The following is a 26,158-nucleotide window of genomic DNA, read 5'->3' on the forward strand; positions in this document are numbered from 1 at the left end:
AGAAAGTAAATCATAAAGTAAAATGCACATCTCACTCCCATTCTTTAAAAATCTGCTGCCTATCATTAGAACTCCTCAGCCTAAAATAATCTAGTCTCTGCCATTACCTCCTCTTCAGTCTAGCACCCAATACTCTTATCACTGTGTAGTGGATTACAGGTGACCCTAAATGTTCAGCCAGCCCTCTTACTGGGGGGTGGAATCTGTTTTTGCTTCCTCTGAATCCAGAGTGGCCCTGGATTCACTTTAATTCAACAGAATACAGAGGGAGTAAAACTCTTTGACTTCAGAGGCTGGGCCTTAATATATCTGCAGTTTGCACGCTTGGAATGTTCCCTTTTAGAGCCCAGTCGCCACGCTGTGAGAAACCCAAGCCCCGTAGAGAGGTCATATGTAGGAGGTCCTTGATGCTTGGGTCAACAGCCTCAAGCTAAGCTCCTAGCCAGCAGCCAATACAGACCGCCAACCATGTAAGTGAGCCACTTTGAACATTTCTGGCAAGTTGGAACTCCAGATGACAGCAGCCCTTGCCGACACCACTTTGGAGCAGAAGAACTGCCCTACTGGACCCAGCCAACTACAGAGTCATGGGAGATAACAGGGTGTGGTGGTGGTGGGTATGTGTGCGTGTGTTTATTTTAATATATATACGAAACCTTCATTTTTTAGAAAAGGTCTAGGTTAACAGAATAAGTAACTGAATGGTGATAAAGGTATATCCTTTTATAATATCTCAATTAAAAAGAATAAAACAGAAAGGACAGTGTAAAGAAACAACTGTAAGATGTGTCAGTAAATCCACGTTAGAACGGAAACTCCCAGTAATGCGGAGTCCTACTATGTGCTGCACAAGTCACAGATCGGGCACGAAGAAACCCGATCATTTCATTCAGTGTGTCAAAGCCACGTAGGACAGGCAAAATAGGATCTGCTTTTAGATTAATGTGACAATATAGGCACATAAATACTAAAACAAGACAGATGAGTCTCTCTCTAAAGGGATTATGCCAATGAAGCACACACCCGACCTGTGGATTTCCGATAGGTCAACACAATTTTCATATTTAACTTTTGAAAGTGTGGAACAATAAGACAGATTCATGGGTAACTGGGTTCATGCTATCCAATTTTCTCTCTCATGGACACAGCAGGGAAATTAAATAAGCCCTGAAGTAGTCCTTGGGAAAAATACATGGAAGAGTCACTGTGCCTCCAAAGATATATTCAGGGGCTTCTGAAATTTTACATTAATAATAACTCGGTCAAATTTGTCTTCTTCCAGTATTTATAATGGAAGCTTTCACTCCAACAGCAGAACTCTGTTTGAGAAAGTACTTTAGGTCACACAAAATTATATTCTAGTGACCATTCGGGGAGGGGGGAAAAAGAAAAAAAAAAGCTAGTTCTAAACTAATATGAAGTTTAACTTTCTTTTTTCTTACTTCCACTTAAAATTCTTGGAGCTCCAACAATTAAAACAAAGAAAAAACACAGTTCACTGAGGCAGCTCTGTGTCAGTAACCAACACAGTTCCTGGCATGTAACAGATGCTCAATAAATATTTGCAGAAGTAATGAGAGGAAAGGAAAGAGGGAAGGAGGAAGGCAGGTGAAAAAAAATAAGCGAGGAAAAATGGAAAGAATACTTGTACTTAATCACAGATTTATCTATGGCCCAATCTACGGCAGCTTTTGGAAGCCATCCTCTGCTTTTTATCTTTCTAGCAAAGAAACAGAGTCTTCTAAACTCTGTACATCTGTACGTCTCCCAACTATTTTGTTTTGGGGTTTTTTTGGCCATGTCTGGGGCATACTGAAGTTCCTGGGTCTGGGATCAAACCCGCACCACAGCAATAACAACAACAGATCCTTAAGCCAGTAGGCTACCAGGGAACTCCACCTCAACTCTTAAAGAATCTTTAATCCCCAATCCATCTCCGAACTTAAACATCTCTAAAAAAAAGCTATGGAAGGACTTCCCTTGTGGTCTGTAGCATAACTTCATGGCATTGTCACTGTTCTGGCTCTGGTTTGATCCCTGGCCCCGGAACTTCCATATGCCAAGGGTGCAGCCAATCACTTAATAACAACAACAAAAAAAGCTATGGAAGATGTTACACAGTTTCAGAGAATACTTCCTCAAAGGGAACACTGAAATTCACATCCCGGAGTTCCCGTTGTGGCTTAGCAGTAACCCAACTAGTATCCATGAAGACATGGGTTCAATCCCTGGCCTTGCTCAGTGGGTTAAGGATCTGGCATGGCTGTGCACTGTGGTGTCGGTTGCAGACAAGACTCAGATCCCGAGTTCCCAGCTGTGGCATTTGCCGGAAGCTACAGCTCCGATTCAACTCCTAGCCTGGGAACTTCCATATGCCTGGGGGGTGGCCCTAAAAAGGAAGAAAAAAAAAAAATCCAAATCCTCCAAGAAGACTTCCTTTGTCAATCCTGTCCAGTCACAAGCATCCCTGATTTTCACTTTTCACAACACCTACGTGGAGATGTTCAAAACTGCCCCGGCCCATTCACTTATTAGCTATTCTTAGCACCTTCCCTACAAAGGCAATTCCAAAAATTCCCCCTTAATAGGAAACCTAGACTCATCATTTCAAGTCCTCAGGCACGCACTCCAGACTCTCCAAATAACAACGACTTCCATCTAGTCCAGAGGCCATATGGAGAAAGGCCGAAACCTACTTTCTTTCCTTCCTCTTCCAAATTCCTCCCCTCACCAGGCCAGTGTCAGGCCTGAGCTCAGGCAATACCGTGGCCTCAGGGGCCTGCCTCCCGGATCCCCAGGCTCCTTCAAGCTCACAAATCTGGTGACTCTTCTCCAGAGACACACTCTGCCTTCCTCCACTCATTTCTTCCCTCTTTCCTCAAATGTGCATTGGCCTCCTCCATTAAAAACAAACAAACAAAAACCTTTCTCTTGAACTAATAATGCCTCCTCCTTCTCACTGCTCTTCTCTCTTCACTTCTAAATTTCCTAAAATTGGGTCATAGACTATAGCCGCAACTCTTATTTTTTTTTTAAATCACTTAACTTCTTGTTCACCCATAAAACTTGGTTTCTTATCCTCTTATTCTTGAACACCATTAATAAATTCTTTTTAAAAAATCTTCCTATTATGGAAAATTTTAAGCACATCGAAATAAATACAAATGAACCTCTATGTGCCCGTCACTAAGCTCCAAGAGTCGTCAACATTCTATCTTCTTGTTTCATTCATACATCTGGCCATTCTTCATCCCTGTTCAGTTATTATGATTCTACAGATTTCGCAGGTAGAGCATACCTGGAAAATTGGAACTTTACTGTAACCTGTAAGTTAGAGCAATATAATTTTGACGAATGGATATACCTGCGTAAGCCACACCTTCAGACTCAGAACATCTCCATCTCCCCAGGAAGTTTTCCTCGCGTCCTTTCTTCCTAATGAATTCTTCAAAAAACAAATCAAGATCCATTTTAATTACCAACCTCCTTGGCTTCTGGGAAGTACCTGACAGTATTGATTCCACCTTGTTCTTGAAATTTACCTCTTGACGTCTATGAAGCCAAAGTATTCCAGTTCATTCTCAAGTTAGTCATGACCGTTTTACCTCCAAAATACACCTCGAGTCTGCCTTTCTGCCCCATCAACGCACTTTGCTAACCCATGTGCTCTCTCACCTGAGCAGCGGACTACGACTGCCTTCTCCCTGGTCTCCCTGCTCCCACTCTTGTCTCTCTCCAACCCACTCTCCATACAGCAGCCAGAGTGACCTTTTAAAATTGCCAGCCCTTGGAGTTCCCGTTGTGGTGCAGTGGAAACGAATCCGACTAGTGTCCAAGAGGTTGCGGGTTCCATCCCTCGCCTTGCTCAGTGGGTCAGGGATCCGGCGCTGCTGTGAGCTGTGGTGTAGGTGGCAGATGCGGCTCGGATCCCATGTTTCTGTGGTGTAGGCTGGCAGCTGTAGCTCCAGTGTGACCCCCTAGCCTGGGAACTTCCACATGCCAAGGGTGTGGCCCTAAAAAGCAAGCAAGCAATCAATCCATACAGCCCTATCACATTACCTCCAACTCAATCACCTTTACTGGGTTCCCAGTTTACAGAGAATAATTCTACACCACGGTCATCAAGTTCCTGCAAGGTCTCTGCCTTCCTCTGTGACCTTCTATCATCGCTTGGCCACACGGGATCTCTGATAGTTCTTGGAAGAAGCCAAGGGCTTCTGAAGCTGTTTCATCTGTCTAGAATATTGTTCTTCTAGCTCCTTACACAGGGCTCCTTCAGCCTCAGCCTCACAGCTGAAATGCCACCTTTTCAAAGAGGCCTTCCCTGACTAAACTAATAAGCCTGTCCTCCCAGTCACTCTACATAACATTATTTTATTTTCTTCATAGTACTGACCGTATTCCATAATTATTATCATTATTTATATTTCTTTCTCCTACTAAAATGTAACCACCTTCAGGGTAAGAACCATGTCTTTCTTGCTTAATATTGTATGCCCTAATAACACATGCTTAAGAATTATTTATTTTAAAAAATGGATTTAGTTCAAAATCATTGTTTTATAGAAAAGTCCCCACTTTTTCTCAAAATCAATTACCTTTCCTAACTTTTCTATTAACAGAAAAACCACAAATTACATTACCATTGTACTATGACAAATTCCTGCATTAAAAAAAAAAAAAAAAGAATTCCCGTCGTGGCTCAGCAGAAACGGATCTGACTAGTATCCACAAGGATGCAGGTTTGATCCCTGGCCTCGATCAGTGGGTTAAGGATCCGGAGTTGCCATGAGGTGCGGTGTAGGTCGCAGACGCGGCTCGGATTCTGCATTGCTGTGGTTGTGGTGTAGGCCGGTAGCTATAGCTCCAATTCAACCCCTAGCCTGGGAACCTCCACATGCTACGTGGTGTGGCCCTAAAAAACAAACAAAAAAAAAGAAAGAAAGAAAAGAAATTCCTGCATTAACATCAAATCATTTCAAATATAAGATTTTAAACAAAGAAAAGCATAGGAAAGAAAGAAATCACAAAATATAACTTAAACTAAGACTGATGAAAATTAAGTTATAATCCAATTTTTAATCATGGAAATATCTACTTAATTGCAAGTATAAAAAGAATGTTTTCTTATTCTTTAGTTGATTCTAAACTGATAAACTATTCAATAATTGAAAAATGAAGGAGTTCCTGTTGTGGTGTGGTGGAAACGAATCCGTCTAGAAACCATGAGGTTGCAGGTTTGATCCCTGGTCTCACTCAGTGGGTTAAGGATTCGGTGTTGCTGTGAGCTGTGGTGTAGGTCACAGACTTGGCTCAGATCTCGTGTTGCTATGGCTGTGGCATAGGCTGGAGGCTACAGCTCCAATTAGACCCCTAGCCTGGGAACCTCCATATGCCATGGGTGTGACCCTAAAAAGACAAAAAAAGAGAAAAACCAAGAAATGAAGTCCTTTTTTCCCCCCAGAAAGGTGAAATCAGTCTCTGGCACAATTAAATATTTTATAGTGGTCTAGTTACACACTTGCCAAGCATTCCTCCAACTGCAACCCATCTTTCTAGAGGATCCAAGAATCCAGTCTTCCTTAATGTTATAACTCATTATAAGTTACTGAATTAGAGTTCTGATGAAGGGTTATGTGCACCGTAGAAATTCTGGGGTTTGGGGATTTTGGGTCCCCTGTGTGTGTGTGCGTGTGCATGTGTGTGTCTGTGTGTGTGTCTGTGTGTGTGTCTGTGTCTGTGTTGGGGGAGAATCCTAGAATGTGTGCATTTCTCACATATTCTGACTAACCCTGAATGAGATTCAGGATCTAGATGAGTCTGATCAAAGTCTAAAGGATCTGGCTTTGGTCACAAAAAGAAGCGATCTGGTGAGATGGGGATAAAACTAAACAAGAGGACAGGATGATGTCTGTCTTTCAACCTAACACATGGCCTACAGTGAGGGGGATTCAGAAAGAAGCTGTTTTCACAAGGGACCCCGAGACTCAGGGCACAGGCAGTGCTTCTCTGAAACCCAGAGCAGAGAAGGGAGCGGCCTCTCTAAAACTTAGTGGGGTGTTGGATGAGGCCAGCAGGCAGCGAGGACTGATCTGATGGGAACCCACAGACATTTTTTCCTGTCTCTTTTGTTTTTTAATAGTTGACCGATGCGAAATTCACAAAACATAAAATTAAACATTTTACGGTGAACAATCCAGTGGCATTTGGTATATTCACAACACCTCTATGAAGTTCCAAAACATTTTCGTCACTCCTAACAGACACCCCGTACCCATTAAGTAGTCACTCCTCATTCCCCTCCCCACAACCACTCCATGGCAACCTTCCGTCTGTGTTCTGTCAATGGATTTATCTATCCTACCTATTTTCAAATAAATGGAATCCTACAATATGTGACCTTCTGTGCCTGGCTCCTTCCAATTACCATGATGTTTTGGAGGTTCCCGGTGATATTTTGACCCCTTCCCACTTTTGCTCTGGTCAAAGAATAAGCCTTCCCACCAGCAGCAGTGGCAGCAGCAAAAGGACACCCCCAGGAGGGTTCAGGGCAGGTAACACCAGAGGGGCTGAGCACTGCCCGGGACAGTTCGAGATACCCAAAGGGCTCCCAGGAAGGACTAGAAACAATTTGAAAGGAGACAGAGGGACATGGAGGGGACGCTGAGGGGTCCATAGGACCAGGTGGAGGAAGAGCCAAGGAGATTCAGGACATGGAGCCAGACAGAGTCAAACATCAATAAACACACACACAGCTACTTATACACAGGGTTGGGCAATGACAGTATTCATTCAAGCTTTTCTTGAAAAACCAAACCAATTACCACTTAAAAATGTGTAATTAGGAGGTTCCCACTGTGGTGCAGCAGAAATGAATCCAACTAGCATCCATGAGGATGCGGGTTCAATCCCTGGCCTCGCTCAGTGGGTCAGGGATCTGGTGTTGCCATGAGCTGTGGTATAGGTTGCAGATGTGGCTCGGATCCTGAGTTGCTGCGGCTGGGATATAGGCCAGCAGCTGCAGCTCGATTCAACCCCTAGCCTGGGAACTTCCCGATGCTGTGGGTGTACCCCCCAAAAAAAAGGCAAAAAAATGTACAATTAAAAATGTCTAAAAAACGTTCAGTGATGCCTCTGTGCAGCAGGAATAAGAGGGTTTTTTTTTTTTTACACTTTTTACCTTATACACTTCTGATCTGTTTTAATTTTTTAAATAAATACAACTTGCATAATAAAATGTTAAAAGAGAAAGTGCTAGTAGTCTATAAATTATTCGCACATTTTTCTATGAATTCAGTAAAAACTTTTTTTTTAATTTGTCATGTAGTATAACAAAAACGGATACCGAGAAGCAAAATGCTTCTCAATCTTAGGTTAGCTTCTAATTTAAATCAATCAAAGTTCTAAATTCCCCTAAAACCTCACACCCACTCTACTCATCCAGTGCCCCTGCTGTTTAATTCACTGACCTTGGAACTGCTTTCCTCTGATACTTCTCCCTCATTGGTTTGCATGGGAACAGACTCTGTGCAAAACTCTGCAGAAACACACAAATACTGCCTAAAAGAGATAAGAAGAGAAAAAAACACATGAGGAATTGAGTTCAAAAACTTGCTTTTTCAAAGATCAGACTGAAATTCTGTCACTAAGACCACAGACACCAGGAAGAAATGACCTTGAGTAATCTGTGCATCTATGTGCGTGTGTCTGTGTGTGTGTGTACAAGTGCATACACGTGCATCCTAGGTAAGAAAGGTAGGCAGAGAGGAAGGGAGGCAATTTTCCCCACCTTAGGGGAGGATAATTAGGAAAGGTTCAAGATCTTGGAGTATTACACACGTCCAGATTGCTTTCTTCTTTCTGACTTGTGTAGAGCCAGTAGAGCAAATCTCCAGCAATTCATGCAGGACAAACACTGACCTGTCAGAAAGGAGGCCCCGCTAGGTAAAGCAGTGGACCAGCTGTGATGCGGTCAGATTGCCTGGATACCAGGCCAGGCTGCTGAAAGTGGTTAAGTTTCCTGGGTTTATAATTTATGTTCAACACCTATGGAGTTCCTGTTGTGGCTCAGCGGTAATGAACCTGACTAGTAACCATGAGGATGCAGGTCTGATCCCTGGCCTTGATCACTGGGTTAAGCATCTGGTGTCAGCTGTGGTATAGATCGCAGACATGGCTCGGATCTGGCATTGCTGTGGCTATGGTGGAAGCTGGCAGCTCCAGCTCCGATTTGACCCCTAGCCTGGGAACTTCCATATCCCACACATGTGGCCCTAAGAAGCAAAAAAACCAAAAAAACAAAAAAAAAAACCCCACAAAAAACAACCACTTAATGGTATTTTATAACTGAAATTAAGGTGTATTCTAATGGTTGATCCCACCTCTTTAAGACAATTGTGCTTATTAATAAACTACGTCAGTTAATTTATTTTTATATGAGAACAGGCTATTCATAGAGCAAGACAGTAAAAAGTAGAAAATTTTCCTTTAAGAATGAGTCAAATTGTGTTAAAGTCAATGAGTCAAGAATGTGTTAAAAATTTTATGAATTAAAACATGCCAAAAAAAACTACTGAAAATTTATGCAACATTCAAATTAATTTATTAAATACATAATTATTAATGAATAATTATTTTAACTGACACAAAACAAATCTCCATTATAATACAAGCATGAATGTTTTAAAAACCTTTCAAATACTTCAAAGGGCTCCTAGCTACAAAATATGAAAGCTAAGAAGATGCTTGTCAGTATATCATTTTTGGGTGCAGAGAAATCTTTATGAATGCAGCAGACTGGGGACCTGGCAAACCTGGGTCTGCTGCAGGCTTCTCAATAACCATCCACAAGACCCGTCGCTAAGAGGGTATTTCTGGGAATCTGTTTCCTTACCTGTTTGGTAGGAAAGGGTATCAAAATATCCAGTGTGCTCACCTAATGAGTTTTTTTGGGGAGCCAATGTGTATTTACGTAATTGAATTATAATACTGGTTCAGTGGAAGCTCTTTTTATTTTTTTATTAAAGTATTGTTGATTTACAATGTTGTGCCAATTTCTACTGTACAGCAAAATGACTCAATCATTCATATACATATACACACAATTCACACATACATATACAATCTTTTTTTATATTATTTTCCATCATGGTCTATCCCAGGAGATTGGATATAGTTTCCTGTGCTCCAGTAGGACCTTGTTGCTTATCCATTCTAAATTTAACAGTATGCATCTACTAACCCCAAACTCCCAGTCCATCCCACTCCCTCCCCCCTCCCCCTTGGCAACTGCAAGTCCATTCCAGTGGAAGCTCTCTTCATCAACCCCCATTCACTCACGCCACGTGTACCCACACTGTCCGTTTCTCCTGTAAAACATGTAACTGATGCTCACAGCAAGTGAAACAGGCTTTCTCTAGTTGGTTTTGCCTTTCATCTGTGCAAAAGCAGAATTACTCTTTCTATGAAAACTAAATCAACAGCACTGGAAAAACTCCATGATATAACTAAGAAGATCTGGTACACAAATACTAGGCAAAGTCTTTAAAGTTCTCATTCTACTTGAGGAAACAGGAGATCATATTTCACAGATGATACATTGTAGGCACAGGTGACCAGGAAAGACACCTCCATTATCTCGAGCCATTTCCATTTGAACGCGGTGCTGGGAGGGAGGAAGGCTTCCTCCCCTCTCCTGGCGCCTCTCCAACCACACACTTCGCCCAGGGGAGGTACGGGATCCTGCCTGAAGGGCGAGTTCAGAGGAGAAACCAGGTACGTGTGCTCCGCCCTTCTCCCTTCCCTTGGGAAGCCCCCAGAAGCCCTTGCTGTGCTCTGCTCTTACAGCCATAAATGCAGGTGCCTCTCTGTGACCTGTGACTAGCCTGTTGAATTCTGAGATGCAGAGTTACGACTCTGTTCTCCTCCCTACTGATGTAAGCCATATTCTCCAGTTCAGCTTTATTAGTAATAAAGATGATATCTCAGTCTCCCAAATGCCCTACTCTTTCATTCCTCAACTGGTATAGCCAAGGGGAAAAGTGCTATTTATTCAGTCTCTCAAAGACCCTAACCTGGTGCCTGAGACTAGAGTCTTAATAAATAGACATGAAGCAAAATTTGGGGAGAAAGCAACATGTAGAATTTCTGAGGCTTCTGCTGGGGCCAGGAATTGGGGCCTTGGTCTTTTAGGGACTGGGCAAAGTTTTTTGACCTTGTAGCGTTTTACATGGTTATACCTAGCTTTTTACCTACTGAGGCCAAATTAGAAGTTTATAAAGCACAGGCCACATTGTATTTTGATCTTAGTGGTAACTGTAGTTATGGCAACTCTGTCTTCAGGTATGTGGCTGTTTCTATAGAGACAAGGATGCATACACCAGGCACAGAGGCCTTAGGAAAAGCTTGGGGCTCTGCCGGCCTCAGCAGAGCAACAAGTCACAGCTGGTCACGGGGGTAGTGGTGGTGGTGATACTGAAAGCTTGTCTAAATGTCAGCTGTGCAAGTGGCCTCAGCATACATTGGCCACTCTGGCCTAGCGAGCAAATGCCAGCTGTGCTGGCCTCAGCAAAGGGGACAGGGCATTAGCAGGCTTGGGTGACTTCAAAGTACAGAAGGCTGCTGCCTGACCTTGAATTAGGCAGGCACAGCTTTTCCTGAGCAGGCCTGGCTGAGGCAATGATTGGACTTGAGGGAAAAGAGACGTTCTTCACATTGGCCTTTTAGATGTTAGTAAGTGCAACAATTATTTGCTGCATGCAAGCTGCAAGGCAGCCAAATTTCAACATGGGCTATAAAACCAGTGACGTTCTTTGTTTCAATCGTTTGTGTTAGGTTTCTCACCATATATCATATTGATGCCCTTTATTTAATTTACTTTCTCTCTCTCTTTTTTTTTTTTTTTGCTTTTTAGGGCCACATCCACAGCATGTGGAGGTTCCAAGGTTAGGGATCAAATCAGAGCTACAGCTGCAGGCCTACCCCACAGCCACAGCAATGCCAGATCCGAGCCGTGTCTGTGACCTACACCACAGCTCAAGGCAACACTGGATCTTTAATCCACTGAGCCAGGTCACGGATTGAACCTGCGTCCTCATGGTTTCGTTTCTGCTGAGCCCCAATAGGAACTCCTTGATCTCAGTTTTTTCTTGTTTTTTTTTCTGAACTACTCTTAATGTTTCTCAATGTGTTTCTTGAAAGAGCCTTGATGACATTCTTGTTTGAAGGTGTGGCTTAGAGCTGTGTCTAAGGGTCTAAGTTTTACTGCCCTTTGGACAAAAAGGAAGGTGAAAAGAGTAGGTGACGCAAAAATACATGGCTAAGCTGGGGGATCTACCTGGAGAGTGACAAAGGGTCCAGTGCACCAGGGCTAACAGTGTGATGAGAAGTCAAGGCAGAGTCGGCCGCGGTGCAAGTCAGCTAGAGGATGAACAAGTGCGGGTCGAGCTGTCAAAGGTGACGTGACAACGCAAGCATCTGCTTCTGCACGTGGATTCACCTCAGAGCCGTTACCTGTGTGCCCCAGGTCATAAGTGACCGACGGTCTTGACCAGGCATGGCGCTTTGACACTCGCACGACAGACCTCAACAGATGCTAATGGACAAGTAGGAGAATGTCACGCGGCCTCTGTGCCCCGTCTTCTCTACGAGTTGGCAAATACGTCAATATGTTCAAAGCCCTCCAGGATCCAGGCCTCACCTGCCTCTCTCGCGTCATTGGTCAAGGCCTCTTCATTCCCTTGGTTCACTTATGCGGAACAACTTACAGTGTCATAAACATGACAGGTTGTTTCAGGCTTCCACATTTCCGTATTACTCCCTCACCTTTCCCTTCCCTCGTACCATCAGGGAACACTCTACTCCTCACCCAAAACTCAGCTTTTATGAAGAAATTCCTGACCCATCTCTAGGGAGAACTGCTGATTCCTTCCTCCGTGTCCCCGGTGGGTCTTGCTTGAATTTTATTATAGGATCTGTAACACTTTACGGGGTGTATTCACTTGCATAGATGCTTCTCTTAGTAGATTATGAACCCTTTGATAGCAGACACTAGATCTTACTAATCTCCATATTCGTAGGTTACCTAAAACTATGTACCTTCTATTTAGTAAGTATTCAATAAATTTCTTTGTAAAAATGACCGAACTGATCAACTCAAATCTTTTATTTAAATTGCAATAGGCATCCATTGAACAAATATTTACAGGGTCCCCCTCACATGCCAGATGGTGCTGGACGAGTGTGGTGAGGGAGAATGAGCTTTGGCTTTGAAAGAGCAGAATCATTATTTTTGGTTTATTAGCTGTGTAATCTGGTGCAAGTGATTTAACTTTCTAATCTTCATTGTTTTCACCCATAAAGCTGGTTAGGAGGATGTGTTGCAAAGATTACGTTAAATAATATATGTATAGCACTCAGCAAGGTGTCCAGGAGCAGCCAAGAGGCACTTAAAAAAACAAAATGGCTCCTTTCCATGCAGTCTCAAAGTGTTTAAAGATTCGTAAAGGAGATAGATACAGATAAATAACTCTAATGTAAAATAATGAATGCTTTATTGCTATAATAATAAAAGGCCCTGCTGGAACACAGATGAAAAAGAAATTCTGCCAAAAGAGACTGGGAGAAGACAAATAGGAAAGACTCAAGATGGAAGAATAAAGTAACTGCATTCTTCTCCCCTCTTCCAAAATCTAAGCAAAGAGAAAAGCATCCACCAAGGCACAAAGTTGTAAAAACTAATCATACATCTAGTTGTAGAAACAGAAAATGGTTGGTAAGGTTTACGGACAGGGGTTTACTAAAAAAACCAGACACGTTGACTGGATTTAGGTTTTGCAGGGGTTCACAAGCCTGACTTCTGCAGCAACTGGGAGCCACGAAAGCTGTTTGAGCAAAGGAGCAACGCGAGCAAATCTATGGTTTAGAAGCCGATTCCAGCAGTGCTGTGGACTCCAGGCTGCGGCAGGCAGGGGCCAGAAGCAGAGAAGCTAAAATACGCTCACGTGTCACTGTGAAATTGCTGTATCTAATAACAAATTCTAGCTTTATAAAAGGATGAGGCACCAAACGGCAGTGTCGGTCTAAGTACAGGTGCTTTTTAAAGGGAACTGGTGAGGTAGAGATGCAAAGGGCTGGTGTGTGAAACATCCTCTGTAAGAACTCAGGAAAGCGGCAGTAACATCAAAGTGTACTCTTGTTCTTTTGAAGATAAAGACTCTCCCATTTCATTGTCAATACACGATGGATACAGATTTTAAAAACTTACCTTTGACAGTATCCTGGGGCAACACAAGCCCGTGACAATGAGTCTAGACTACATTCAGTGCAAAAACCAAAACCCTGAAAAGAGAAGAAAATCACCATGAACTTCATACTCATGGAAGACGCATGGTAAGCAGCAGAGCCCAGCTTCTGAACGCAGGCAGCCTCGTACAAATCCAGGCTTCTCCACCTACCAGCTCTTGCCCCTTGGGTCAGTGGCATGACCTGTCAGGCCTCAGCCTCCTCATTCAACACTGGGAACACGAACAGCATGTTTCTCACAGGGTTCTTCGGAAGTTTAAATGAAATATGTGCAAACACTTAGCATAGGGCAGGGCACCAGCCAGATGCTCAGTAAAGGTGAGTGGTTATCAAGAATGTGAACTGACAGAGTTTCCTGGTGGAACAGCAGGTTAGGGATCCAGCGCTGTCATTGCTGTGGCTTGGGGTCAGTCCCTGGCCCGGGAACTTCCACATGCTGTGGGCATAGTCAAATATTAAATAAATTTAAAAAGGAAGTGAAACAGAGTTCCTGTTGTGGCTCAGTGAATTACAAACCTGACTTGTACCCATGAGGACGCAGGTTTGATCCCTGGCCTTGCTCAGTGGGTTAAGGATCTGGTGTTGCGGTGAGCTGTGGTGTAGGTCACAGACGAGGCTCAGATCTGGCATTGTTGTGGCTGTGGCCTGCACCTGTAGCTCCGATTGGAACCCCTAGCCTGGTAAATTCCATATACCACAGGTGTGGCCCTTAAATAAATAAATAAATAAATAAAGGAATGTGAATTAAAATACTTTCTGAAGAAACATTAAAACCAACATCAAACCTTTACTATTTGTTTAACCTTATTTGTTCAACCAGGAAAATACCAAATTGTCTTTTCAACTTCTCCATTTGACATGAAGATGTCTCATAATCACTTTTTTTTTTGGCTGTGCCTGAGGCATGTGGAGGTTCCTGGGTCAGGGATTGAACACGTGCCACAGCAGTGACCTGAGCCACAGTAGGGACAAGGCCAGATCCTTAACCCACTGAGCCACCAGGAAACTCCTAACTACTGTCATCATTTCTTTGTCGTAGAGGTCTCTTAGCTAGTATTCCTAGGCCTATTCTTGTTACCCCCCAATCCATTTCCAATTAAATGCCCTCTTCAAAATCATATCAGATGATAGCGAGTTGCTAATAAATAAGAGTAAAAATTTAATTTCATAGTATAGTACCTTTCTCTTTATAAACATATGAAATATATACTCATATATATGAATATGCAGATATATGAATATACATGAAATGACAGCCATTTACTATTAGACATTTAGAGATTCCCAAGCCAGTCCTCTCATTGTGCAATGGCAGAAACAAAGGCTAGAAGGAAATTCTGCTCAAGGTTGGACCTCTGTGTGTGTGAATGTATTCAAAACAATGCTGGACAAACTCGGCAGAAATTCATCTGTGATCAGCATCCGCACTGCTGTCAGAAAGCCTGTCACTATTTGGAAGTTGGCCCCCTAGTTTCACAATCAACTTAATGTTTCTGTCCAAGAAAGTACATTCCATTCTCCACGGCTACGGATTATAAAGGAGAGTTTCAGTCCTACGTTATGTCATGATGTTTGAGGTGGTGTTTTAGTGCATCCTGAAAGCATCTTGCAGCCGTCTTATCTGTTATACCTCCACCTTAGCTTTTTTCTTAAAACAGTTTTTGAATGAATAAATCTCTGCTGGAATGGTGCTGGGATAGTAGTAACATTTTAAGTATTGCCTTTATCTCCTATGATATACCCTGTTGTCCCGGCAATCTTCCTTTCTAAAAAGCAAATCTGAGCTTTGAGTACATCACTGCCAAAATTCAATCCATAACTACCCATTACCCCAAGGGTAAGACTCAGCATCTCTCTGGTCCCATCATCACTTCACCTTCTAGTCACATGGGCTGCACCTGGTTTCCTGGCTCACAGGATGGGCACTATTGTCTCTGAGGGCCCTTTGCCTAATCCTCCTACTCCTCTTTTAGGGTCTGCCTCAGGGGTTACCCCCCGAAGGTTTTCTGTACCCTTCTTGGCTGCACTAAGTGTGCCTCCTCTGAGATACACCATATACCACTGGTAACATCCATGGGTCTGTTTTATTCACGCGACAGAACTCCTTGACCACAAGGACTTCGTGGGTCTTACATTATCTTTGAACCTGGTATCAGGGGTGAGTTTCATAAACATAAGCTGAGCTGAATCTTGACGTGATCCCCGTAACCCAGTACTGCAGTGTGGACACTTCCACATTAAACGGCACTGGGCAGAGCTGAAGAAGCGTAGCTGCAACTTCCAGGATGGGTCTGGCCCTCACAGAGGATGTAAATGACGTGGTTACGTGTGACGCTCAGCATCTCTGAGAAAGACGGGATTCTTTAACCTTTTGTCAACTGCAGACCATCACGATAAGATGGACTAATTTTCAGTTCTCTATTCAGATGAGTTTCTGCCCAGGCTAAACATTCTTCTCTAGGCTTATCTCTAGTCTAAATTGTGTACCAACAACCTAAAGCAGCCCGTTATTACATATCTTGCTAACACACAGGCTTAGGACACCGTGGCCAGCTCTGTCCTTCGCCTGCTGGGCAGATGGTCCCAGACGCTTGCCGGGGTCCAGGGAGGGAAAAGGAATTAAAGCAGAGGAGAGGCAGGTGGGGGAAACTGGGCAGTTTTCCAAGTCCTCTGGAAACCAATTTTTACAGAACAGCTTCATGACTTTCTCTGCAGGGCTATGAACCTCTGTATCGGATGCACTCGTATTCAAGACAAGCACAAAATTTAATGCTAAAAAAATATTTAAGAGTGTCTGGTTGAAGGTATATAGAGCACTGTTTTCCTTCTCAGGTAGGAGTGATGGCAAATTCCTTCCAAACATCATTCTGAAATGCTCAGAGCTACACCGTAATCCTTCCACCCAATCAGGTACAGCCACAGCAGTAACCTATCCAGAGTGCTTCAGTTTCCTCTATTCTCTGGCAGAGCAACTAGGCTTGTCTTGAAAGTCACACAGACGCTGAGAAGGTTCAGTGGCTCTTGGACTAAGTCAACTCCCAGGCCCTGCGAAGCTTCAAAGAGACTTCAAGAGTTCTTCCACAGCCAAGTACGTAACCAAATTCACAGGATGTAATTAGAACTGAATTTTTCACAGAGAATATGGCAAGTTGAAAGAAATACATATTTAATAAACTATTTTACTAATAACACCTCTGATATGATGAGTTAATTTTCAATTTTATTATTTAGCATGATTCTTCTAAATTTAACTTTAATTCTCATTTCAAAAAATGCAAGCTGGAGTTCCTGTTGTGGCTCAGTGGAAACGAACCTGGTTAGTATCCATGAGAACGCAAGGTTCAGTCCCTGGCCTCACTCAGTGGGTTAAGGATCCAGTGTTGCCATGAGCTGTGGTGTAGGTCACAGACAAGGCTCAGATCTGGTACCTGTGGCACAGGACAGCAGCTGCAGCTTCGACTGGACCCCTAGCCTGGGAACTTCCATAAGCCGCAGGTGCAGCTCTAAAAAGACCAAAAAAAAAAAAAAAGCGCAATATAGATAAAGCCCTTGAGCATTGTTCTCTCCTTCCCCACCCTTGATAACCAGTATAATTCTTCAGATGCAGACTATTAAGAATACATGGTAAACTTTTAATTGAATCACAAATACCACTGAAAACTCCTACTGCCTGCAATGCTGGCAACTGGCCTAACTTCAAGCAAGACGTCCGGAAGAGATGTCTTAAGTGAAGCAGCAGATGTGAGGGTGGAGTGAAACACCAGCAGAGGCCGGGAAGGTCTTCCCAGGAGGCGAGCACAGACCAGGAGACGTGAGGCAGACGGGACGGTACCACGTGTCTAGCTCTGCAAGTGGGGCACCCAGCCCCAGTGGGCAAAAGGAGACCTATTTAATTGACACCCATAATGAGGTCCAAAGCTTAAGGAGCACAGGTGGAGGTGGTTCTGCTCCAGTTGGATGGGTTTATTTAGACACCAACACACAAGAGGTGCTATTGTCCCAAGATCCGGAAATGCTACCTGTACAGTTTCATGTCACTTCCACTTCAGTTCAATACTTCAGGAATTCTATAAAAGTGTTCAAGCCTGCCTATTCCTAAAAACATCCCCTCTAATCCTAAAATCTCCTCCAGCGTTTGCGCCCTCCCTTCTTCTCCCAGTCAAGTTCTTAAAAAAAAGTTTTATTTGCAGTCTCAATGCCCTTCTCTCTCAAGCCCTTGTTAATCATCAAAATGTTACTTCTTTCCCCATCACTCCTGGTTGTCAAATACAATGGATATCATTGAGTTTTTTGTTTTAACTTCTCTTTGGCATTTGAAAACCAGAATGGCCTGGAACGCTTGTCATTTGGGAGCGCCTTTCCTATCCTGATGTTAAGGATACTGCAGACCCCATCACCGGGCCAGGGGCACGTTGTCTTAGGCCCCTTGGCTGTGTCTGGGTCCCTCTGTCTCCCTGGGTTTGCAGCCATCCCAAGGCCTTTGTCAATACTGTTGATTTTCAGGTTCCCACCACCGGCGGCATGCTGCTAGGAGAGGGGTTGCTGCTTCTGTACGTGGAGGATTGGGAGACAGGGGTCACTATAAAGGAACCAAACTCAACTCCTGGCTTCAAGGAGTCCCAATACTTGAATTGGCATGGAACATGTTTAGCCCTTTACCCCACTGAAGGGGCTGATGGCATTACTTTTACAATATCTCTCAGACCACGTCTGTCCAGTCTCTTTGGCTGCACAGTCTTTCCCTACTTGTCCTTTCATAACTCACATGCTCCTCAGGAGTCCACTCTCCCCTCCCTCTTTTCATTATAAACTCATCTTGGCGTTACCGTCGTGGCTCAGTGGTTAATGAATCCGACTACGAACCATGGCCCCACTCAGTGGCTCAGTGGGTTAAGGATCTGGCATGGACATGAGTTGTGGGGTAGGTCACAGACGCAGCTTGGATCTGGCATGGCTGTGGCAAAGGCCGGCAGCTACAGCTCCGATTCGACCCCTAGCCTGGGAACTTCCATATGCCGTGGGTGCAGCCCTAGAAAAGACAAAAAAAAAACAAAAACAAAAACAAAAAACTCATCTTGTTATCTTCTCCCATAGATTTAACTGCTAGTTATATCTTGATGACTCCCGAGCCCTCTCTAGTGATGACCTTTCCTACAATCTTCAAAGTCACCTATACAATTTCCTAATGTCAACACATTTCTCTACCTCATGTTCAACGGGTCCTTTAAGATGCGACGTAACAAAAACTTAAAATAATCCTCCCCCAAACTGTGTTCTTCTCCTTCCGCCTCACTTGGGAACACTAGCATCCCACTCAAAGAAAAATCTGGAACCATCATCAGCATCTTCCTCTCATCAAGCTCTGTCAGTTCCAATCCCCAAGTATTCCAACAGGTACTTTCTTCCCTATTCCTACCGTTACTGCCCCAGTTCTGGCAGCGTCTCACCAGATTGATTCCAACTGGTTTTTAATTGGTTTTCTTATCCTCAAGACCCACCCCACACCCACTGCCATGAGAATGTCCTTTATGAAGTGCCTTTGCAGTGTCTCTCACCCATCTTCAAGGTGAAATCCAGTTCCCACTGCGTGGTACACAAGTACCTGTCCAGTCCCAGAGTCCTCTCATGAAGCCACACTGCTTTCAGCTTCCCTTCGGCACCACCTGGTTGCCTGTGCCGGTGCCTTGGTCCGCGCTGCTTCCACCTGGACTCCCACCCGCTCACAAGGGGCAATTTCTTCTCAAACTTCAAGAGGCAAGAAAAGGGAAACCTTTCTTCCTGTGAAGTCTGTTGTGATTCCTCTTTCGCTACCAGTGCTCTGGCTGGGTCCTTTTTCTGAGTTAGCAACTATACTTGGTATAAATTTCCACCAGGCTTGTTTCTGTTGTATGTCCTACTAGGTTATAAGCTTTCTGAGGGCAGGAGCTGTCTTTTTATCACTGTATCACCTTTTTTTTTTTTTTTTTTGGTCTTTTTAGGGCCGCATCCATGGCATAGGGAGGTTCCCAGGCTAGGGGTCGAATCAGAGCTGCAGCTGCCAGCCTACGCCACAGTCACAGCAACGTTAGATCTGAGCCACATCTGTGACCTACACCACAGCTCACGGCAACATCGGATCCTGAACCCAATGAGCAAAGCCAGGGATCAAACCCACATCCTCATGGATACCAGCTGGATTTGTTACAGCTGAACCACAATGGGAACTCCCCAATAAACTCTTATGAAATAAAAACATACATTTGGAGGGGAAAATAAAGTTAACTGAATACAATACTCTCAGTTTACTCAAATACGGATGCTGCTTGTCAGTTATAACAGTATATTCAGGGCCATTAGTACAGATTCCACTCATTCATTCACTCAGGGAATGAGCCCCCTGCCAGGTATCATGCTCTGAGTTCTAGACACACCACGGAGAAGTTACACAAGGCTCTCAGGGCAGTGTGCCACTTAGATGGATCCACAGACTTCCAGGGAGAAGCTGTGAAGACACTTTGGGACTGAAAGCAGGACCCTGGCATAAAGGTGTTAAATTTATTCTTATGTCTTGTAAGTCGGGGGGGGGGGTTGTCTAATAAAAACAAGCTCTGTCTGAAGCAGGGATGAAGCAAAAGGGATATGCCCCACCGTCAACTACTAATTCAATTTGGTTAAAGGAACTACATGCCTTCTAGCTTAATCCAGGACAACGTGTCCATTCTTCACCAGAAAGGGCTTCAGAAAGTCAAGTTACCTTCTGAGGCGCCACACAAACTGCATGTCACTTGGCAGTGGGGGAGGGAGGGTGGGGAATAGTGACTGCCAGCTACAGGAACAGCAGATTCAACACAACCAGCGTTTCCTTTTCCAAATGCTTACGAAACACCCAGGACTTTGCTTGGCGTTTTCAGAACAACGGCCTCTGGCCAGGTTTTACTGCAATTGTTGGCCACACAAGAATTTAAACAAATTAACACGCTTGGCTTTTGTACCCAATTTATTGACGACCTAGGATCACAAAGCCTTTATTCTTTTCCACTATTGTATATTAATTTTATGTCGTTTTAAAAAAATCAAATAGCGATTTCTATTAAGGTTGTTCACAAAATTTCAAATGTGTGTTGATTCTCCATTAAACCCATGAGGAAGGGAAATTTTAATATTGATATTGAAGACAATAACATGAATAACCATTAACTATTTATGCTATGCTCAGTCATATACATCATGGACATCTCAAAAAACTCTCACAATCCCTGTCCTCAGAGGTCTTACACTGTTGATAAGGAGAAGAAAACTAGCACACAAAGCAATTCCACAAAAACTAAGCACTAAGCTGTGTGGCACAGAAGTTTTGAGGATGCAGAGAGAAGAGGAGGCTGGACAATCTGGGAAGCCTTCAGAAATTAAGATTCCAGCTGGAACTGACAGGATTTAAAGCAGTGATTCTCAAACTTTGTAGTCTCAGGATCCCTTTACATTCTTAAAAATTATTGAGGACTCCCAAAAGCTTTTGTTTATGTGGGTTGTAATTATCAATATTTACTGCACTAAACATTAAAAGTATGAAAAATCTAAAACACTTATTCGTAAAAATTTAAACATACGATAAATGATTACGTGTTAACATTTAATTTAAAATAATATTTTAAAGGATAAAAAATTTGAGAAAAGCACCACTGTTTCACATTTTTGCAAATATCTGCAATGTTTTGCAAACATCAGACAACAGCTGTATCCTAGTCTCTGCTCTGGCATTCCGTCTTTGGCAGTATCACATGTCATGCTGCCTCTGGAAAACTCCCTCTGTACACCCCTGGGAGGGAAAGAGTTTATTTATTTATTTATTTATCTTGGCTTCATTTATTTATTTAATCTGTTTGTCTTTTTAAGGTCGCACCCTCGGCATATGGAGGTTCCCAGGCTAGGGGTCGATTGGGAGCTGCAGCTGCCGGCCTACACCACAGCCAGAGCAACGCCAGATCTGAGCCGCATCTTCGACCTACACCACAGCTCACAGCCACACCAGATCCTTAACTCACTGAGCAAAGCCAGGGAGTGAACCCGCAGGAAGGGAAAGAGTTGAAAAGGCATATGTTCTCTTAGTGCTATGAAACAGCTGTGATTTCAGGGACCTGCTGAGAGGGTATGGATGAGGGGTAGGGAGGGAACCGCAGGCCATGCTTTGGGGAATCATTCATTTCAAAAGGGAAAGAAGATGATATAAGCCAGGGCTGGGCAGGAAGGAAGTGTGGGGCTCCAGAGCCCTAACTTTCAAGTACAAAACACACCTAGAATCTTGGCCACAACCAGGCTCTCACCTCCATGGTGGACCTCAGAGGCAGAAAAGGCAGGGCAGGGGGGGCCGGAAGCCCCTCCCTCAGGCTGCAGGGGGCCGTCTGGGACTGTGGGGGGGGGAGGGAGGCCCCGCTGCCCGGCAACACTCCCTGGAGGCTGTCAGGCTTTCCTCTCTGGCATCTACACTGCTCTCTGCCTAGAAGCTGTAAATGGCTCCCGAGAAGCTGCCTTGCTATGGATTCCCCAGGCTGTTTGCTAATTTTAAGATCATCTCACTGCCACGGTCTCGAATTCTCCAGACATGTCTTCATCTGGCTGCCTTAAAAAGCACACTCAACATCAGCCACGTAGCTGGTTTCTGCAGGCCGTTCCTGTGCATCCGGAGCAGTGTAAAAACAGTTCCTGGAGCATCGTGTCAGGGATCTAGTTGCCATGAACTGAAAACATTTGCTTCATATTTTGTGGCACAAACTAAAAGCATTCTAGATGGCGGTTGGCATACAGTCCCTCTCTAGCCAAAAATGAGGTTTAAATATGCAGACAGATGGAGAAAGGCGGAAGGGCTGTCCATTACCATGGTTAAACTGTTTTAGCATCCATGTTCGATAATGTATAATCACAGTAAATTTATAAATTAAAAAAAAATAACGTTCTAAAATGATCCTGCAACAAATACAGTTGTTCATTTTAGGTAGCAAGCTTTAAGCTATATGACAGTATTTTAAAGCTGAGAGAAGCATGGACTAAACAGAAGCTTCTTTTTTCAGTTTTTTAAATAAAAAAATAGTATAAAAATAAAAGCAATCATGAATCTATATAGTTTTTCAGTCTTTTCAATTTTTTTTTTTTTTAGTAAACATATTTATTAAGACCCCTTTACAGAAGAGAACAGGACATTCTGAAGTCAAAGTGAAACTAAAACTTTAAAAGAGATTTCTGCTTCTGGGAATGGTAAACTAAGTAATTCGGACTAACCATCCTATCCTGCTAAGGACAACCCCAAAATGTGGACAAAATATAAAAAATATCTTGAAGGCAGAGGAGTATTAGCAAGTTAATTAAGAATTAACATACAAGAAAATCAATTCCAGGTGAACTATATACCCAAATGTGAAAGATAAATAATAAAGCTTCTGGAAAATAATGTGGGATAATGTTTCCATTAGCTAGGCATAGGGAAGGACCTCTTTAACAGGACACAAAAAGCACTGCTTACCAAAAATGGATAAATATAATAATACTAAAATTCTATTTTTGTTCACCAAAAGACTGCCTCAGGAAAATGAAAAAGAAGGTCATATAAAACCAATAAAGGGCTCGTATTCAAAATAATAGAGACGTCTACAAGGAAAAAAAAGATTACAACAGGAAAGTGGGCAAGAGGCTAGATGAGGCACAGCATCAAACTACATTATCTAAATGGCCAATAAACTTAGGAAAAGGTGTCTAGCCTTAATAGAAATTGAGAAAAATAGTAAGTAAACCATAATGGAAAAGAAAAAAGAAAATCCTAAGAATAGAACATTATATACCAGAATGACTAAAAATTTTAAAGTCTGATAATAACGAGTGTGGCCAAGGACTTAGAACACCAGGACAACTCATGTACTACTTGTGTGAATGAAAACCGTTATACCCACTTTGGAATACAGTTTGGCATTATTCCCCTAAAGTAGAAGACAGACATACAACCACTATGGAAAACAGTATGGAGGTATCTCAGAAAACTAAATATAGAACTACCATATGACCCAGCAATCCCATTCCTGGGCATATATCTGGAAAAAACTTTCATTCAAAAAGATACATGCACCCCTGTTCCACTGCAGCACTATTCATAATAGCCGAGACGTGGAAACAACCTAAATGTCCACAAATAGATCAATGGATTAAGAAGATATGGTAAATATACACAATGGAATATTACTGAGCCATAAAAAAGAACAAAATAATTCCAGTTGCAGCAACATGGATGGAACTAGAGATTCTCATACTAAGTGAAATAAGTCAGAAAGAGAAAAACAAATACCTAATGATATCACTTACATGTGGAATCTAATATATGGCACAAACAAACCTTTCTAAAGAAGAGAAACAGGAGTTCCCACTGTGGCTCAGCAGAAATGAATCTGACTAGCATCCATGAGGACATAGGTTCGATCCCTGGCCTCGCTCAGTGGGTTAAGGATCTAGCATTGCTGTGAGCTGTGGTGTAGGTCACAGATGCAGCTTGGCTCTGGCATTGCTGTGGCTGTGGTGTAGGTCAGCAGCTTCAGCTCTGATTCAACCTCTAGCCTGGAAACCTCCATATGCTGTGGGTGTGGCCCTAAAAAGACAAAAAAAAAAAAAAAAAAGAAGAGAAACAAACTCATGGACATTTAGAACAGACGTATGGCTGCCGAGGGGGAGGGGAGTTGGATGGATCGGGAGTTTGGGGTTAGCAGATGCAAACTATTGCATTTTGAGTAGATAAACAATGAGGTCCTGCTGTATAGCATGGGGAGCTATACACAATCACTTGTGATGGAACATGATGGAAGATATTATGAGTAAAAAAACGTATACACATGTGTAACTGGGTTGCTGTGCTGTAGAGCAGTAATTGACAGAACATTGTAAATGAACTATCATAAAAATATATATTTTTTAAAGTTAAAGACAGCCATACTTCATGATCCAGCAATTCTACTCCCAGGTATATACACCCCAAAGAATTCATGCACGTGGGCACCAAAAGACATACAAAAATATTCAGAGTAACACTATACATAATAGCTCTCAACTGGGAACAACCCAAATATTCTCAATAGTAGAATGGGTAAGTACATTCTGGCATATTCATAAAATGAAATACCATGCAGTGATGAAGCTGAAGAAACAACAGCCACACACAGCAACATGGATGGATCTCACAAACATAACCCACCGTGCCACCTGGAAACTCCCTAAAATAATTAAGTTTTACACTTGTATTTTATGCACTTTTCTGGCTGTGTGATATATTTCGCCATAAGAAAAAAAAGCATGAAAGCAAAACAAAAATAAAAAAAAGGAAAAAGTGGTATCTTTGGTATAACTTTCACAATCAGATCACAGAATCCAAATTCCTCAGCCAGCATCCTAGCCCTTCACCATCCAGCCCTGTCTTTCTATCAGCCACCTTTTTTCACAAGTAGTACCAGGAATCTGCCACACTTGTTCTCAAGCGCGCTCTGCTTTCTCTACCTTTACTCGTGCTATTTCTTTGTCTAGAAAACCATGTAGACCAAACTCAACCACCATTCTGCCACACTAAGTACAAACTGTCATGCAAGATACCGCCTGGCTGTTACCTTCTGTGAGAAACCTTTTCAGGAGACACAGATGCCACACTGCCTTCTAGAGCCACACTGCCTGGTTCAAATTCCACATCTGCCATGTCCTGGGCATGTGACCTTGCCCAAGTTACCAACCTTAGTTTTATAGCTTCCTCAATCTGTAAAAAAGGGTAAGGGGAGTTCCCGTTGTGGCCCCATGGGTTACAAACCCGACTAGCATCCATGAGGATGCGGGTTTGATCCCTGGCCTTGCTCATGGGTTAGGGATCCAGCATTGCCGTGAGCTGTGGTGTAGGTCTCAGATATAGCTCAGATCCTGTGTTGCTGTGGCTGTGGTGTAGGCCAGCAGCTATAGCTCCTAGCCTTCGAACTTCCATATGCCACAGGCGCAGCCCTAAAAAGCAACAACAACAACAAAAAGAGTAAGAATACTACCTGCCTCACCAGGTTGCTGTGATGATTACACGAGTAAATACATATAAAGTGTTTCGAACATGCCTGGGAGAGAATAAACACTACTTATTAGCTATTATTATTACCTAGCTACTATTATTGGCTATTATTACTATCTATACACTCTGATAACCTCTTCCCCATCCCCCAAAGCCCCTCCAGATTAAGACGCTCTTCCCCTGGGTTCCCGTGACTCAGTAGTACAGTTTATTTTCTTGTATGGAGCCCTTACGGGCGGCTACCTCCTTGAGAGCAGGAACTAAATCTTTTACCTCTCAGTCCTCAACATCTAGCCCAGTGTCTGACACGTAGGAGATGCTCAGTGAATATCTGTGGAATGAATGAGCTACAAAGACTACAAACACGGATCTATGTCACATGTAAGAGCAGTCCTTTGGTGTTGCCCTAGCCTGTGTGTACACTACAAACTGGAAGCATTGTCTTGATGAGATTTCTACAGCAGCTACCTCCAAATATGGGTGGAAACTCCCTCTGGTAGCAACAAATGAAAGACAAGTAATAATACTTGTCCTATTTACCTGCTGTGAGGCTATTATGAGGCCTAAATGATAATGACTATGAAAAAAAATTTTTTTTTGTCATTTTAGGGCCGCACCTGCGGCACATGGTGGTTCCCCGGCTAGGGGTCGAATCAGAGCTGTAGCCGCCGGCCTACACCACAGCTCACAGCAATGCCGGATCCTTAACCCACTGAGCAAGGCCAGGGATCAAACCCACGTCCTCATGGATACTAGTTGGGTTCATTAACCACTGAGCCGCGATGGGAATTCCTTTTTATTTATTTATTT

General features: G+C 43.1%; 1 protein-coding gene across 4 annotated transcripts in view; it reads right to left on the bottom strand.

Annotated features, from left to right (window-relative positions):
- TNRC6B (trinucleotide repeat containing adaptor 6B) overlaps positions 1–26,158 on the bottom strand; it is a 246,590-nt gene that overhangs the window by 165,124 nt on the left and 55,308 nt on the right. For all 4 annotated transcript variants that reach the window (XM_047786192.1, XM_047786193.1, XM_047786191.1 and 1 more), the window contains exons 2-3: positions 13,265–13,338; positions 7,470–7,560 (exon numbers count right to left, since the gene is read on the bottom strand). In XM_047786192.1, the coding sequence (XP_047642148.1) occupies positions 7,470–7,514 (45 nt within the window). In that variant the 5' untranslated portion in view covers positions 7,515–7,560; positions 13,265–13,338. The remainder of the gene's footprint in view (positions 1–7,469; positions 7,561–13,264; positions 13,339–26,158) is intronic.

This window comes from Phacochoerus africanus, chromosome 7 (assembly GCF_016906955.1).
Source record: "Phacochoerus africanus isolate WHEZ1 chromosome 7, ROS_Pafr_v1, whole genome shotgun sequence".
Taxonomy (NCBI): domain Eukaryota; kingdom Metazoa; phylum Chordata; class Mammalia; order Artiodactyla; family Suidae; genus Phacochoerus; species Phacochoerus africanus.